The following is an 18,126-nucleotide window of genomic DNA, read 5'->3' as shown; positions in this document are numbered from 1 at the left end:
GATGAAGTAAAAGGGAGGTTAATGCAGAAGACAGAATAAGAAGAGGTGTTTTAGTGGGGATTGGTTATGCATGCCAAAATGATTTGCTCAGCAAATTCAGCTTGACAGCAGCAATAGTAAAAGCAAGCAATTTCTTGATTTGTTTGACTGTTCAAGGATTTTATTTAAATAATGACTTTTAAATTCATATCTAGGTCTCAGTTGACTGTTTATTTCATTTTTTTTCACTACACTGCAAGAAAAAGCCTTTATGCAAAATGCCTGGTTGTGTTTATCAGAGAATTAAAATGTTCTGACGGGTAACCCAAGTTTTTTTAATGCAAATGTTTTTGGTTTTAAGCTGATGTTTCATATTCAGCAGCAACAGTATTTATGTAACTCACTACACTGACAGCTTATGCCTTTTCTGTGCTATCCAACATGTTTATGCTGCCGTGCTGTGAAGAGGATGGAGAGCTAATCTGACTGTCCTACCTTCCCTCCCACTTGGCATATTTTCAGCTAATATCAGACTTAAACAGCTAAACTGACAAAGTATAGGAAACAACCTGGGGTTTTTTTATGCACACCTCTTACACCTGTTTATCACGAGAACTGACCATTTAGTGATAGCTAAAAGCAAAACTTGCATTCAGTCACTTGAGTGCATCTTCCATGTGTCAGGCCCAAATTCACACCCCTGTCAGACTCTGCTGGTTTGTCCTGAGCAATGTCTGTGGGTGACAGTGTCTCCTTTCAGCCTTGTTGACACAGCTCATGCTAGTATGTTACCTTCTCCCGCTTAGCCAAGGCTTTAAAGATACAATCTGACAAAATAGCAAAAAGAAATGGCAGATCCCCCATTCACTTCCCTTTCCTCCCCTGTAGTAATGAGCCTTCCTCAAACATCAGCTTTTGACAATTTATCTTGAATAAACTGAAAAATCTTAGTTTTAGAGCCAGTAATACATCTATTGAACTTGGTGTACTTGAGTCTTGCTTTAATGCTTAGGGTGTGATCTAAATTCCATGGAGGTGGATGGCAATGTTTCTGTGAGCATCTACAGGTTTTGAAACAAACCTAGTATTTTCCATATGTATTTCAATTAGTTCTGCATTGTTTTCAGCCAAAGAAAAAAATTAATAACTAGGCACATTTTATTAAGTGTTAAGAATGATGGATGGTTTTTCTGTTATAGACCAGCTCTTCTGAGAAAGAAAGATGTAAAAGGAAAAACCTTTACAGTAGAAAAAATACTGGAGTTCTAGCCAAAAATATGTATGTCAGCACTGTGCATCAGATTAGCTTCATAGGTTAAGTGAGGTACTGGTACAGTATAAATTCTTTCAGCCATCAAGTGTTGGAGGAACTATTCCCCATAAACAGTTAAGTAATTTTTGGGTGGAGGAAAAATGTCTGTTTACTCTCATACCATGCCTAGTATATTATAAGTGCTTCTGCTGTTTACTAATCAATAATTCTGTTGGTATTTTAGAAAATCACAGGCTGGAATCTTCGTATCAGAATCATTTGGTACTGAAGGTTTTAGTGGTAAGTATGTAGTATAAGCAGCTTTTAAGATTATTTAACAAGAGAACTTGTCATGTTTTATTAGTGCTTTCCTAGCATTACCTCACTGACCTACAGTTTTGTTCAAGGCGAGATACTAGCACAAATATCAGACTAAACAGGATTTCTGCTGTGGTTGCAGTAACTGCTAGGCTGTTTTAGATGCCTCTTTCTATAATAGAGAGTTGGGGTTTTATTTATATTGATTTGTTCTTTCATTACTATTCTGTGTAGTTTTTGTCTTTTGTTAATTGATGTGGTCTTGTTTTCAACTAGGAACTCTTCCTTTTACTTCTTGCAGACTTTATGGTAAACCATATTTTAAAAAGCTCATGTATTAACTGCTGCCTGTATTAACATTCAGAAAACCAGTCAGAGGAGACTGAAGATGTATGTCCATCAATCTGCTCTTATGCAGTTTGTAATATTTTGTAGTATATACTGATCTATTTAATTTGTGGCTCTGAACAAGTAGCTCTTGTGTGTGTATGTATATATGTTTGGTTGCTCTTTTAGGTGTATATCCAGATGCAACACTGATTCTAAGGAACTGTACTGTAAATCTTGAGTTCCCATATAAGATATTCAGTAAAAGCGGTTGTAAAGATCAGTTGATTTTGAGTCTTAATTGTTTCCTTTTTGAAAAGATCATTTAAGTCTCTTCCAGAGTTCTTTTTTTCACTCAGCATGCTTTTTTTTTTTAACCTGCTTGTTATCCTTCTGTTGCTCATAACCTCTAGAGCTAAAACTCTCTTACATAATATTCATAGCTTTGTCTCAGCCTTTCTCAAAAAACAGCACCATCTTTTTTCCCCCATAGGAAATTAATATAAAATAATTTCTAAAATTATGACGTGTCAAATATGAGTCCTCCCAAATGTCACTTTCATGCAATGAGTGGCTCTCTGCACTCCCAGTATTATCTATGTTGTCTATGAGCTCCAAAAAAGGAGCTCTAGCCGTGATAGCAAGTAGGAAACTTCAGAGCTTGATTATAATTTTTCAGGTACAATACTGTGATTATGTCTCCTTTCAGAAGTAAGGAATATTTTCTTGGACATAAAACCTCTTGAAGTGATTAAACATAAAGCTCAACTAACATATATTCAGGAATGGTTGTACATATTGAGAGATATATGTCATCCAACATATATATGTTGGTAAAGTATTTCTTTGAAAAAACCCTACCTACCATTACCCTAAATTAAGATGAATACGTCCCTTTCCTTGTTACCTATGGGGAAACTGATAAAAGATGAACGTTAAGTAGACGGTGATGTGTTTCTAATGTCTACAATTCATAACTGAGTTGTAGTTCTCTTTGTATACCATGCTTTAGGAAAGCATTAAGCTTGTCAAATGAAAATACGAATACTACCAATATTGGAAATGAGATTTTTCTGTCCTAAGTTTTAAAAATGGTAAATAAAATTTTAATGAACAGTTTACATCTGAATGGAAGCTATTTAGTCAAGATAACTGTTAAGTTAGATGACAGTCTGCATTTGAATGTTTGCTTGAGAACTAATTACAGATATTCTTATTTGCAGTTCAACTTCTTAAATTGTTTTGCATCTCTTTTCTACATTGCTTTTGTGCTGTTTGACATGAAGCTTTTGAGGCAGGTGAGTTCTGAGAATGTCTTAAAAATGTTGAATATGGGAAAATAAAGGATTAATTAAAATGGGACTTTAGTTTTTAATATTGAAATAAAAAATATTTCATTGAAAATGAATATATTTTATATATATTTTCTTAGAAATCCAACTCATATTTCAGTTCCTCTAGCACACTTGCAGAATCACAAGAGTGGAGCATTTCTTTCCCTCTGTATAAATGAGGAACTGTTTTCAAATAAATTGATTGTTCCCTCTTGCAGATGAGGCTGGAAAATTTTCATTTCCTCCTTCCTTCCCTTTATGTTAGAAAATGTTTTTTGTCTGTGGTGGTCTTTATGAGAGATTCTTGAGGACAGGAGCATGTTTAATTTTATGACTACAACATGGAGCTGAGAATAAAAAAACCCCAAAAATAATTTGTAGTTAGTATTTTAAATCAGCTTTCTGTTGTTAATATCTTTTGCACTCCAATGCATGAAAATTGGGAATAAAGGAAAGATTTTTTTTTTTTCTCTAAATTTAACTAAACAACAAGAACTTCAACTCAAGGCCTCTGTTCCTCTAAAGAGATCTCTAGCAAAACACTTGACATATCTATACCAGACACAATATTGATCACATTTCCTGTGCTTTAAGGTAAAATGCAAGAAGATTAAAAAAAAAAATAGAAAAAAGTTCTTTGTTTAGCTCTGCCATTGGCTTTGGCATATGTCTTGTGTATCTTTGCCCTTAGTTGGACTTTGTGTACTGTCTCCAAGATACATCCAGATCAGCAAAATATTTAGACACCTAACTCCTATTTTGTCCTTTTCAGCTCATAGTAAAGAATGGCAACTAGACCACCTATACTTTTCATATGCTATTGCTAGTTTTTTTAGGCTGGCCTTCTTTTGTCATAGTGTAGCAACTTACAGTGTTAATAGAACATGCAAAATTGGAAATGAGCATAGGTTAATCACAATTCTATTAATTTTTTCTTTTTTTCTTTTTATTTTTTTAACTTAAGAGCTTGGCCACTTTGCTGATAACTTCGCAGATCCTTAATCAGTTTGCAGAATCCTTGCTTCCTTACTGGCTCCAAAAGCGACATAAGAAGAGGATCAAGAAACGCATGTGTTCTCTGAAAACAGATACGGACCTGTCATTAGTCGAACAAATCAACTTGGAGAAAGAAATGGGCACCTATTTTGTACGTTTTACTACCGTAAAAGAGTTAAAAGTTTTTTGGGCTGAAGTTGACAGAGGCATCAGGCAGTGCAACCTAAAATATTTCTGGCTGTCTGGCCTGGCAGCTTATTTTCAGCTTCATCAATTTTGCTGGTAGTGCTATATGGTGGATCAAGAAACATACAGTGCAGTATCCTAGTTACACCAGAATGAAGGGGTAGGAATGAACAGCTGAACCTGGAGCTACCTAACTCCATATCACTGGAAGAAGTATTTGTGTAATATACCCTTAATCTCCAAGGGTAGCCTGAAGGCTACCAGGGGGAGGCTTTTTCTGTTTTAGTTTGGTTTTGCAGTGATAATAGTTTAAACCATCAATTAAACTGTAGCCTGAGAGAGTGTGCTTATGTCTGGGTGGAGCCAGAAGTGGAAAGGGCAGAAGATGCCACCTCTTCAAACCAAAACTACTGCCGGAAGCTCTTGCTTCTTGAAACTACAGCTTTGGCACATCCTGTCTTCCTAGTTCTGTTCCTGACCACCTTCTACCCAGTACAATTTTAGATTGTATTTAAAAGACTTTGTGCAATTCATTCCTTGCAATTCTAAAGGAATTGACAAAATAGACATCAGTGTGTATGTTAAGGCCCTACAGTGTGGCTGAGAACTTGTTTGATCGGATGCTGCAAGCATAGTCACAAGGGTCTTAATACTTTTACAGAATAAGCATTATATGTAGACAGTGTACCTTCTATGTAACAGGTAGAGTTTAAAATTTGATGTTAATACTGCATCAGATTCCTCTCTTCCTGCATAGAGTGCCATGAAATGGGAAGAGGAAAAAGAAATGCTACCTTTGCAATTGAAAAATTGTACAAATATTAATACTTGCATTCCTCTGTGAAGGCTGGTATTTTGCACATTTTATATGGAGGGAGAGAGATTTAGAGAGCATGTCTATCTTGCAGTGGAGAACACAGCAGAAATCCCTGCGTTAGTGATTGAACTGATAAATCAGGACAGTTCAACACTGTGCCTGCAAATAGGCCAGCAGAACTCCAAAAGCTGTGTATTGGCATCAGGTGTTGATATGCCTGACCAAATAAGCTCTGCCTCTTAGAGATGAGCTGACTTCTTATTCTCAGCTGCACATACAAGGCCAGTGTGGTGTCTTTGAGTCACACTGCACAGTGCTTCTTGTGCAGAACTGGATCAAATATATCTGCACCTGTTGTACCATTCTGCTCTGAATAATTTTCCACGGGGATCCAACAGGTCAATTTGTAGAGTTATGACTTTGCCTTTGAAGGTTTCCGCTGCTAGTCTCATTTTCAGTTCAAGGTAGTGTGTATTCAAAGCCTTAATGTTATTTTCAGTTTAAAGATACTAATTGGGCTGTACTTGTGAATACATGATATTAGACCACTGATTTGTTTGCAAGCAGTGAGCTGTCAGCTGGCAAGAGTATTTCTAAAATTAAATCTGTCACAAGGGGGAAGCATTTGACTATGTTTAGTAACTGAGTTTAGCAGGAGTCTTGACAGAATTCTGCATTTCAGGCTCTTCTCTTCTGTTTTCCTTCCTTCACTTACGTTTCAACGTTTAATTATCTGTTTTATTTGTCTCCTTTCTCTCTCGCTTTTCAAATCTCCAGCCCTTAACTCAGTTTAAGATGTAAAACCACCCTGCAATATTTTTTTTATTTAAGTTTATGCTTCTCTCTTCTAGTTGATTTTCTGCCGTAATTTCTTTGTTGATTCTGTTTCCTTGATGCCATAGTTCATGTGCTGCTCTTGTGGGCAGCAATGGCATACTTTGAAACTTCTTTAACATTGTATCAGCTCCTGTTTTCCTGCACAAAGTGTCATAAATTGAGCGAGGGAGAAATAAATACTCTTTTTCTCTTTCTATAGTCTGCTGTTCTAAAAGTCAGTAAGTACTGGGCAAGGAAATGAGAAGAAAGGTTAGAGGAAGCAGTGGGGATACTATGTAGTTACCAGAAGGAGGAGCACAAAGGGAAGCGTTTTTCCCCGCCTGCAACAGTTGTCTGAGAAAGTGATAGCAGGGACAAATATGTGACTGCCACTCCAGTGAATGATCCTGCACAAACAACCCTAAGGAAGACCTTACTAAAATTCAGAGTTCATACAAACATTACTGTGAAAAAATCTCAGTGGTTTTAAAAGTTAAGTAGCTCCTCATGGTCTTGCCTGTGGATCAGTTTGTTAGACCCAGCTATATTGTGCAACTTGAAAATGAGCTGAAGTGAAGAATGGAACTAATGACCACCCCATGTTGATTTCTGAGCTTGCAGTCTTCTACTGACTCTCTCTGTTTGCTAGAAAAAGAAGCACTAGGTGCTGGAGAGGGCAGTCACTTTAACAGCTATAACCAGCAAAAAAGACTGGAGAACCACGTGTCTGATGTGTGGAGCCAAAACCAATTTTATGTGGTTCCTGTAATAATCTCAGTTACTGTCAAGTCTTTTATTATTTCATGTTTGAATGGGAGGACAGTATGTGGGCCTGGGCAAATACAAGATAGCTAGGTCCCAGTTTAACCTGTGTGTGGTATTTCACCATCCTTTGTCCAGTGAACACTTTTTCTTTAAAAATGGTTGGGTTTGTTCTTCACTTATATAAATAATTGCTGCATTCATAGAGAACTATTATTAATACTACAAAACTAATATGCAAATATATGATAACCTACATGTGAGTACTCAATCAGCATTTAAGTACCCACATTCTTGCTTTAAAGATCAGGCAATGTGATTGGATTTACCAAAATAGGGCTTTTTGTTTGTGCTAATTGTTCTTTTCAGATGTCAGCACTGTGTTCTGACATTTCAGCCTTCAAGTTGGCCACTAATTCTGGCTTACCTATTTTGAAATAAACAAGCAGAAATATCAGAAAAGAGTTGCCTATCTGCCAACCTGCTCTTCTGGTTAGGTCTTTCATGGACAGTCTGAAATACTAGGATCTTTCTTGTCACAATACTTTCAGGAGAATGTTCTGCCAGTTTAAATGCATGGTGCTGTTTTCCTATGCCCCCATGTTCCTTCTGTAACTGTTTCATTGAGATAGTCAAGAACTTGAATGGGATGAATGTGTTTATACAATTACTTCATGTACTAAGGATAAGAAATGTGACCTGCAGAAAATGTATTAGGCAAAAAGAAAAACCTTGCCCTCCCCTTATTAATAAGTTTTGAGTAATTGAATAATTCCAAATTAACTAGATGGGATTTTTTTTTTGTTGTTACTGTTTTCTGTTACCAGTCATTCCCAAACAACTGGTCTGGGATGAGAAAGTGTGTTTACAACTGTATTTGTTAAATCTGTGTTTCTTAGTTTTTGGGGTTTTTTTATGGGTTAAATTTGTTCTTATTTTTGCTCTGTTTTTTAGGGTACTTTTGATGATTATCTGGAGTTGTTCTTACAGTTTGGCTATGTGAGTCTTTTCTCATGTGTTTATCCACTGGCAGCCGTCTTTGCAGTGTTAAACAACATCACAGAGATATATTCTGATGCTTTAAAGATGTGTAGAGTTTACAAGCGTCCATTTGCAGAACCCACAGCAAATATTGGTGTTTGGCAGGTAATTTCTGAGTCTTCTGTTCATTTGTTTTAAAAGAGGTTTCAACAACTTTGAAACTTTAAAGTTTAATAGGTACTTTGTTCTCTTCAATGCCTTAGGATATTATCTATCCAGCTGTATACGCAAGTGGGTTTTTTTAGGGTTTTTGACCATGTGTTTTTCAGTTGCCTCCCAAAAGAAAAAAACATTCCTTTAGTCCTTGTATATTGTACTCCTGTTGCAAATGCAGCAAAGCAAAGCTGACGGATACCGCCTATTACTCTTTACAGCCAACATTTTAGAAATGGTAACATCTGATGAATCTCAGAAGCATGGAGCTCAGCAAGGGTTTAAAAAAAAAATTGAAGAAATACTTGGAGTCCTAAACCATGCTTGGCTGTGTGCCACTGTGATTACTGGTATTCAAGCTAACTAATTTTAAAACAATCTGGATGTGTGTGCAGGAGCTAGACCTTTCTGCACAACCTGAACATTGTAGTCTGTCTAAACAATTTCATGCTCGTAGTACTGGGTTAAGGATTTTCTGTCCTCAGTTGTTTGACCATGCAGTCATGCTAGCACCAGCTAGTTTGGAGCCTGCTGAGTACTCTGCATCAGTGAACTGATTCTGACTAAAAAGATCCCTATAAAACTCCTTCAAACCCAGAATTTTTCCTGAAAAGAAAATCATCCGGAGACTTAATAGCAGTGGCCTGATAAGGAGTGTGAAGTAGGTTGGAGGAAATCTCCAGGGGATGATCCATATTCTAATTTTATTTAACAACTTTTTAAATGATATGTCATGGAGACAAAGGGCACAATAAACCAGTGAATTGTTCTATTTGGAGGGGTTGCAAGTGTCGGTATGAAATGAAACAAATGGGAGATGAAAAATGAAATCAGGAAACCTACTGTAAAAAGTAAACCAGGTATTTGTTGTAAATACTTACAAATGTACAAATGTATAAACCAAGTATTCTGAGGAATTGTGAGACACGTACATAGGTATTAATGAAGTGGACTTATAGGAGAAGTCTTTTAATATTAAGTCATTAAAATGTGTAAATTGTAATCTGATTGCTTTTTAGCGTTTGATGTATTTTCTCAGTCCAGATCTATGCTGCCAACATCTTGATGGCATAACTGCATTGACCAGTGGTGTGACCACCGGATAAATGAAGCTGTAGTCATAAGTTCCAAGCGTAGCTGCAGGTATATTAATAGCATTTGGTTTTGCTAGAATAGTTTGTTTTAATCTAGGGAGTAGGCTGAAAAAGTATAACACTAGTGGTCCAGTCACATTTTCTTTATAGTAGGTTTGTAATTAATAGTAGAAATGCATTTGCTTTGTGAATTAAAAATTACGACTTAAAAATTTAGTTATCTGTTTCATGTGGGAAGTTAGAGCATTGGCTGAAAGATTTCTGTTAAAGGGATACTGGAATTATTTAACAGGTGAGCTGAGTCACCAGCTTGTTGTCAAGGAAAAGGTTACTTTGCTAATTCATTATGACAATTGCTACAATTCAACATCAGTCTTTCTCATTCCAGAGATGACCTCGCAATAGTTAACCACTATATTGCAAAAGTAATTATCACTCTGTAATGATATTTTCAGACATTTTGTGGGAGTTCTGTAGGCAAGAACTTCTTATATTTGTGCAATTGCATGCTTTAAAATGTAAATCATTCTTTCAGCAAATTTCAGCTTTTAAAAATGGCATTCTGAACCATCGTTACATTTTTCTATTACTCAACATTCAGACAAAACCTCCAAACCCAGGAGTGTTTGGACTATTATTTCCTCTAGGCATTTTGCATTTTTTTTTTCTTTATCCTGAAAGAAATTTGTGTTCAGGAGTACAACTGTAGGTGAGTGCACACATTTTTATATGTTTAGATTATGAGTCATGAAGATAACAGGTATGAGGCTGCTTTCCTGTCCAAATTTTTCAGAAGGTCATCTGGCATTACCTGCATCTAGAATATTAGTGGTTTCTAAATAACTTCTTAAGGTCTCTACAGTACTGTGGGATTGTGGAAGAATACTGTTTTTCTTCACAACACACGGATGTGCACATAGGGAAATCAAATTGGAGAGAAATTTAGGGTTGCCAGGTGGTCTTTGTGGTATTGCAAACCTTGTTATAGTCTTTCTTGTCTTTGCCTATTCTTAAAGCTGATGAAATCTAGACTGCTTGCCAAACAAGTCTTATGTTACAGAATTCAAAAGATGAAGGAAAATTAAATAATGAGTCTTATGATGATGTAAAAAAGAGAGAGGTATTGTTCAGAGCAATTTGGAGACTGTTAAATTAGAGATAATGGTTGTAACTATAGATATATCTATGTTTTATTTCAGTTGGCTTTTGAAACTATGAGTGTGATATCTGTTGTTACTAATTGCATACTGATTGGAATGTCTCCACAAGTGAATGCCCTTTTCCCAGACTCAAAAATGGACCTTATTCTGACTGTGGCACTGGTAGAGGTAAGTCTGCCTTCAAACAGTGCATGTGTTTTAGTAGCACATAACATGAACAACAGTGGAAATGATATCAGGGAGTAGACTTCCTCCCTGCACCCCCTTGTATTAAAAGGAAATGAAGATTTCCCTTTCAAAGAAGTGTTTCAAAGCCTTGCCTTTGGTTGCTTGCTTTTCTGTGTTTTCATGTACTGTGAAATGTTGCCATACTTTCCCATACATTCCCAAGATACAGTGTATTTGTTGCTTCAGGTATTTGAAGAATTTAAAAGTACTATTTCAAGAAACAAAATAACCAGTTTTGTGAACTAGCTGTTATTCTGCTTGGTTTGTGAACACAGCATATCTTATAAAGACCTCCTACCTAATCTTTATGGGAATTTCCTGTAAGGCTTATCTGAAACTAGTATATATGAGGACTATAAATAAGTGATTGTAAGAGTATTTGGGTTTCATCTTTTTCTAATTCTATGTAATAACCACTTGAGTGTCCTTCCTTTTCAGACAAGGAGGGATATCTGTGGGTATTTTATATAGTAACTGACACTGTAGGGCTTCGCCTTGGCATGACTTTCTTTCAGAGCTTTCTTGTATTGCATTGCCTTGACTTTCATCATTATGCTATTTTGGCTTTTAGGATCTGGATTACTTGTGGCACAAGGTCCGAGTTGTTTATGTGCAGTTGTTAAACTGTAAGGTATTGCCTTACAGAGGTGCAGCAGGAGCACATACTTTGTTGTTTTTACAGGTGTTAAGCATTATGCAATGAATTATAAGCTTGCTTTGAATTTTATTTTCCAAGCTTTAAGGTTTGCAGTTAACTGTAAATATGAATCATTTCAACTGTTTTGCTGAAGTTCAAGTCTGCAGACAGCCTGATACATTCTTCTATTATGCATGTGTGAACATTTGCATTAAGCTCAGTGAGGTATTTTAATAAAAAACTAATTTGGCAATTTAAATGTACTGTTATGGCTTGTTACTGGACAAGAGATCACATTATGAAAACTGTATGGCTAAAGTAAGCAGTTTGTATTTATGGCAACTTAAAGAGAAGGGGCTATTCTTGCCTTTGCTTCCTGGGTATTTATTCAATTTTTATCTGTTTTTAATGTGAAGCTGGATACATGGTCTCTAGGCAGACCTCTGTTCTGGGTAGGCCATAGGAAAATACTGATATTTTTCTCTATATATTTAAATTCTGCTTATAGGCAGTCCTTTAGATGGTAGGAATTGCAGCATGGTAGTTGATTAGCTCTTGGAATTCTTTAACAGTGTATCTCAAATTATCTATAAACGCGCTGGAAAGGGAGTTGAAGAAAATGACAAGCAGAAAGTTTGAAGAGAAAAGGTAAATTAGTACTGAGGGGAGGAAAGGCAAAAATGTTGTCTAATACTGAGAGGCAACGTTGACGAAGGCCATGAATCTATAACTAACATTGTATGAAGGGACTGATGGAGGCTAAAGCTGGGTGAGCTAGAGAGCAACCATTTGATTACAGAAAAGTCAGGTTTTCTCATACTGTTCTTAGTAAAAAAAGAAAACAACCCCAAAACAACCCATAATGTACTTGTCAGAAAAGGGGTATTTAAAAAACAGTTTTAATCATAAGTATCCAGTATGCTTGATACTTTTAAGTATGTTGGTCTGATTTTTTTTTTTTGGCTGTTTTTGTGTTATTACAAACTATTTTGCCTGAGAAAACACAAAGACACAAACCCAGTTTGTAAGTCTTATAGTGCTTTTCTGCAGCATAACAAGCCATGTGATTCTTGGAATGTTGTTGGTTATAAACAATTCCAAAACTGTTCAATGTGAAATTTAAAATTTTCTTGCAGTGTCCTGAGAGGCAGTCTTTCAGTACATTTTACACAATATTTAACAACTTCACAAGTGTGGTTTTTTGTTTATTTGGGAGGGGTTTTTTGTTTGTTTGGTGGTGTTTTTTTGATTGTTTTAAAGAGTCAAAGAATAGCAGAGAATAGGTCATATAATCTTGCAGGAAGTTGTTAATACAAGTTATGAAGTTTCTGGAGTCCAAAAGATCTCTCCAAAGTGAAACGCGTTATATGTATAATTTTATTTAAAAAACTAAAAACAACACAAAAACCATGATTTTCACTTCCGTTGACAAAAGTTTCCATTGTGTTGACAGTTAAACATGTTCTTAGTTACACAAATGATTCTTTTTATCAGTAGTTGTATGTTCTTTAGGTTAAAACGCTGATTACAAAAGGTAGAAAGAAGGGGTGATTACTAGAAGCTGTGGGACTATGAACAGCAGCAGTATGACTTTATGGCACCTTAAAGAGATGGGACTATTTTTGCCTTTGCTTCCTGTGTGTTTATTCCCATCTTATCTTTTGCACTGGCACTTTCTTTTATTTGTTGCATGAAGATTCAGATTAGGGAATTGTTCTAGGAGAAGCTGTCTGAATCAGTTCACTGGTGAAAGGGAGCAGGGCAGAAGCAACTGTGTGTGGAAGACACAATGGTAGTGCTGTAGGTTTGTGCTGGATTCAATTTGTGGGACTTCTGCCCCACAGAGTCTTTCTCCTGTAATTATTACTTCATCTACAGGAAGATCCTTAAACTAGGAGAGAAGCACAAATTTCATGTATTGGCATTATTCCCATATACCTTTCCTATATTTATTAATGTTTAAGCTGCATTTCAGTTGTAAAGAAAAATTCAGGAACAGAATATATCACATTAAACCTCTAGGACAAACCTAGTGCATCTAAAGTACATCAGTGTTAAGGTAGGAAAAAATTATGTTGGATGTGTCTGAGTGCTGATAGAAGAATGTTTTTATCACCTAGCAGAGATTCAGAAACACGATACAGGTGAATTACTTTATCTTCTGGTGTTTGCTGCAGATGAAGATGAGAATTTCACAGTGTGTTTATGCTGTTTTGATAGCAGCTTGGCAGGCTGTGTGAAAAGGAAAAGAAGAAATGTTTTTTAGTAGGCTATGTATGCTTTCACATGTTCAGTTGATGGGGTAACCTACTTAAATCTTAGCTGACATTAAGTATTTTTATCAGGTTTAAGCAACTGAGACTCCAGTTGAATATTTATATAGGTTTGATGCAAAGTTAAACAGAAAAAGCGCTGTTCTTACCAAAGCCAAGCATAGGTATTGACAATGTCCTCATTTTTTCCTCCCCCTCCAAAAAAAATGTTAGGACTTTAAAAAAAAATACTAATTCTCTTCAAATGGAAGCATATTTATATGGCAACATTTGACATCACTCAGTACAGACATAATGAAGAACTGTGTGTGATATTCTTGTAAGCATTCTGTACCCAGCCCCACATATTTATGCAAAATAATATTTTTTTTCATTAACAACTCTAACTCCACTGCTGTCTACACTTTGGCGGGAATACATATTGTATGAGCAAAGTATATGCTAATTAAATATAATCACATATTAACTATTTCATAATAAATAATGGTAAGCATTAGAATAATAACATTTAATAATATTTTTAAAGTCTTAAAACAGTGATTTTATTTTTTTTTGAACAGTTGACCTATTTTCATCAATTCAACATCTGCTTCCATGGCAACATGATTTGAACCAGGAGCAGAATCATGCAACTCCCCTCTTTTTCTTGCTGGATAGATGCTGAGTGCAGCAAGTGCAGTTTTCAAACAAAAAGTAGTAGGTGAATGTCATTAAAGCAGGAAACCATAAGCCCTAATTAACATAACTTTAAAATAGTTACATCCTGTAGTGTTTAGTTCTTCAGGCTTTACCATAGACACATACTTCTGGTATGAACCACAGGTGTAAAGTAGAACATTTCAAGCAAGCATTTGTGCTTGTGTGAAACTGTACCCAGTCACCTCTGACTTCTTACAGTGATTTGAAAAAAAAAAAAAAAAAGAGGAAATTATTCTGAAGAAATTTGTTGAATAGCTGAGTGGATTAAAACAAGGTGTAACCTTAATTCTGCAGTGCTTTTTTACATTTCTTTGAGAATTGTTGACAAGTTTTCTTCCTGATGACTGACTTTTTAATGTAGACTCATAAATTCAAAGAATGCTAATTAAATCAGTTTCAGGACTGCTCTGAAAGTTGAGTCTAAGAAATCAGTTGTATGTACAATTCTTAGTAGTGGTTTGGGTGGTTTCGATTATTTTTTGTTTTAAACAGTACATCAGTAGGAGTGTTTTGAAGCAATAGCTGTAAAGTACAGCTTAAGGTGCATGCATCCTAATATCCAAAAGTAACTTTTGTTATCCAAGCACTCAAATGTTGTGAACTAATGGAAAGCTTTTATGCAGAGGTGCACTTAGCCTGGATGTCTTACATCACACAGAGGCATTTGGGGATTACCTTGGAAATACTAAATAATAATGGAGGGCTCTCTTGATAGCTGTAGTGTAAAATCTGACCTTACAGTCTACAAATATGATCAGCTCTGGTATAGGTGAAAATGAGGACAAGACTAGCATATTAATAATAAACATAGATTAATAAACAATTCAGCTGTGTAAATTTGATTTCATGGAGTTCTTGCAAGGATTTGAAATAGATCTTCATAAAAAAATATTTATGTTTAAATTCTGTTCTGTAAGAGGTATGGAGTGGAATAAGGGAAGTAACCCTTTCTTAAGCTTTGATTGTTCTGGGTGAGGAGGAGCTGCCAGTCCATTTTCAAAGGTTGGAAAGAAGGAATCATAGCTTGTTAATAAAGATGAAAAGTTAGTGCTGTTATGTTTAGAAGTGTTAGCTGATCCAAAATCAAAGTGGTTGAGAGTTGCTTGGTACATATGCTTTTGTCTAGAGCTGTATTTTATTAAGTGTATTTCTTCATCAAAAGCCTCCTGGTGTACAGTAGAAGCTCTCTGAGCTTCTGCTGAGCACTTGTAATGGCCTCAACACTCAGCCACTTTAGCCAGTAAACTTGACAGTTGTTTCTGCAATGATGTGCCAAAGAAACTGGGAAACGCTACCACAGTTGAATGGTTTGGATTCTAGTCGATGAGAGGTTCTAGGCATCATCATACTTTGCTTTCTAGATAAACTGGGAAATTAGTAAGCATTGCATCCTGAGTGCAGCTGAAGCTCTTTTGAATTTGCTTATTGAGAGAAAGCAATTTTAGGTGGCTTGTCATATTAAAATCAAGAGTCTTTTCCCTTTATTTTCTTTTAAAACAAAAAAAAAACCTTTAAATGTTTTGCACAGGTTTCAGTGCTGTCTTTTTTTCCTGATAAAGCTGATTTTTAATTTTTTTTTAAATTTTTAAAGAAACACTGCTAGTTGACTTATTTTTTAGCAGTCATCTACCAGACTCCATTCTGGCAGGGTGGAAGTGAGGTGTGGTTCTGCATGATGTAGTGCTTCGCATGTGTGCAGCAAACAGCTTTATTTGTGTAGAATTCAGGACTTTAGGGTTTAGCAGATATGCAATGTACACTTAGATATTGGCCAACTTTACATAGTAAAGAAACTGGAAAAAATGCAGAAAAATAGGCTGCATCAGTATATAGACATATATAAATTCATTGACACTGAAGGAGTTAGAACAGTGCAAAATTGGAGCAAACCAGCTGTGCATAAGATGATTTTTTTTTTCCTGAAGTATGTCTGTGTTTGTGACAGGTAATAATTTAAGATACAGTAGATGCAGAGTTTCACATAAAGAATCAGAGAGTAATTTAGGCTGGAAGGGACTTCTGGAGATTATTTGGTCTAACCTGCTGCTGAAAGCAGGACCCTAGATTAGGTTGTCCATGTCCTTGTCAAGCTAAGCTAAGACTTGAATACTTCCAGCCAGGGTAAGTCCACCACTTCTCTGGGCAACCTATTCCATTGTCTAATTGTTCTCATGGCAAAGAATGGGTGTTTTTTTTCTTACAGCAAGAAAATTCCCCGAAGCAACTTGTGTCTTATGGCCTCTTGTCCTTTCACTGTGCATCCTTGTGAAGAAGGCATTTCCGTCTTCTTGAAAACTACCTGTCAGGCATTGGAAGATCAGTGATTAGATCCTCTCCACCCTCCTGAGCCTTCCCTTTTCTAAGTGGAGCAAACCTGGTTCCTTCAGTCTTTCTTCATATGTCAGATTCTTCAACCCTGTGGTCTTGGTGGCCCTCCAACAGACCCCCTTTCAGCTTTTTTAGTGTCTGTTTTCCATGTTGTCAGTGCCACTTTTAAAGAAATAAGGAGTGCCTTTCATGTGGGCTCATCCCTTTGTATGTCTGCTAGTTGCAGTGGGTATTCTTTCTTTGTCCTCAATCTATTTGCTCTTTAATCGGAGAAAATAATTTCTGGGAGCAGTTGTACAACTCTTAACTTGCTTACTGATGAAATATTTTTGGCAACAGCCTCCAGGTATCTCTTTCCATGTCCTAGTTCTTTTCTGTGGCAGTGTGTTTTGTCCATACTGATATGCATACTTGTATGCATGCATATATACTATGTGAGGGTGTTTCGTTTATAACCTGAGTAGTTTTTTAGTTTTCAGGTGTAAATGTAAGGCATAGTGTTTACTGGTAAATATTTGATATGTGGCTTAAATTTCCATCTAATAGTTAAATGTAAAGGGAAAAAAATATTATTTAGCTATAATAAAATAATATTAATTAGGAAGTTATACGTAAGGCTCTTTCTGAAATGTTTAATGGTAAGATACAAATCTTACTTGGCAGCTTTACAGTTCCTTTTTAAGAAAATACTTAGCAAGCTTATTCTTCAGGTGTTCTATTTAAGTGAAACATATCCTAGCCTAGATATGCTTGCACTTATGATGAAAATATGAAAATACAGAAAGATATATGAAAAAATGCAATTGATGTAAATTATGTAATTTTTTGGTTCATTGATATATGCATACGTAAAATAATTCTGCAGCATTACTAGTTCTGGATGTTAGAAAAGATTATTCCAAGCCACTGGTGATTTCAATTAATGTATTGTTTCTGTTCAAGGATACCTCTACCTCAGCTGCAAACACATATGTAATGCATATACATATACATAACAAATCATGCCTAAAAGTCTTCCTTTAGAAATCTGATGTGTATGTTTTAATTTTTAGTATCATACAAAATAGTAATTTGATTTTTATATTCTATGCTATACAGGTAAGTCACTGCAATTTGGTTTATTCCTAGACTTGCAATTGTGAGCCATAAAAATAGCTTGATATTTTACTTTCAAGCTGAAACCCTGGCAGAAATTACCAGAAGATGCTGAATAACATTACTATAACTTAGTGGAAGTTTCTGAATGTTTCTGTAGTATAGAGACTTAGGAAAGCTTACTGATTCTTTAGTTTACTCTCTGACAATATTTTAAGAATAAAAATTAACTCAAATTTTTGTGTATTTTATACACATTGTACTTTGCAAAAGATTCTTGAAATGGTAGCTTTAGTTTGAATACAAGTTTATGAAATATTTTAGGTAAGTTATTCTTCTGAGTAACAAGGGAACAGATTGTTTTCAGGTTTTTTTTTCTCACCTCAGTGAGAGTTTTAACCTTTCAGATGGGGGAAGATTTATAGGTTTATCTGTATAAGAGTCTGTAAGTGCTTGCTGCTGGACCAGACTCTTGGGACCATATCAACGAGGTTTAAAAAAAAAAAAAAAAAAAAAAAGACAAGTTTGCTGGTTGCATATTAATATGGATTATGTTCATTTCCAAAATCAGAATTTATCACAGATATTTTTAGTGCCATCTACTGGTTCTTTTGAGATATTCCTTCTGGTT

The 18,126-nt window shown here is 35.6% G+C and overlaps 1 protein-coding gene across 3 annotated transcripts in view; it reads left to right on the top strand.

Annotated features, from left to right (window-relative positions):
* Nucleotides 1-18,126, top strand: part of ANO10 (anoctamin 10) — a 128,251-nt gene that overhangs the window by 12,685 nt on the left and 97,440 nt on the right. For all 3 annotated transcript variants that reach the window (XM_055707296.1, XM_055707295.1, XM_014285511.3), the window contains exons 7-11: nucleotides 1,476-1,531; nucleotides 3,100-3,174; nucleotides 4,175-4,357; nucleotides 7,742-7,933; nucleotides 10,275-10,403. In XM_055707296.1, the coding sequence (XP_055563271.1) occupies nucleotides 1,476-1,531; nucleotides 3,100-3,174; nucleotides 4,175-4,357; nucleotides 7,742-7,933; nucleotides 10,275-10,403 (635 nt within the window). The remainder of the gene's footprint in view (nucleotides 1-1,475; nucleotides 1,532-3,099; nucleotides 3,175-4,174; nucleotides 4,358-7,741; nucleotides 7,934-10,274; nucleotides 10,404-18,126) is intronic.

The sequence above is a fragment of the Falco cherrug genome, chromosome 4 (assembly GCF_023634085.1).
Source record: "Falco cherrug isolate bFalChe1 chromosome 4, bFalChe1.pri, whole genome shotgun sequence".
NCBI classification, from domain to species: domain Eukaryota; kingdom Metazoa; phylum Chordata; class Aves; order Falconiformes; family Falconidae; genus Falco; species Falco cherrug.
The sequence above is the reverse complement of the archived record's forward strand: the minus strand, read 5'-3'. Positions and strand labels throughout refer to the sequence as shown.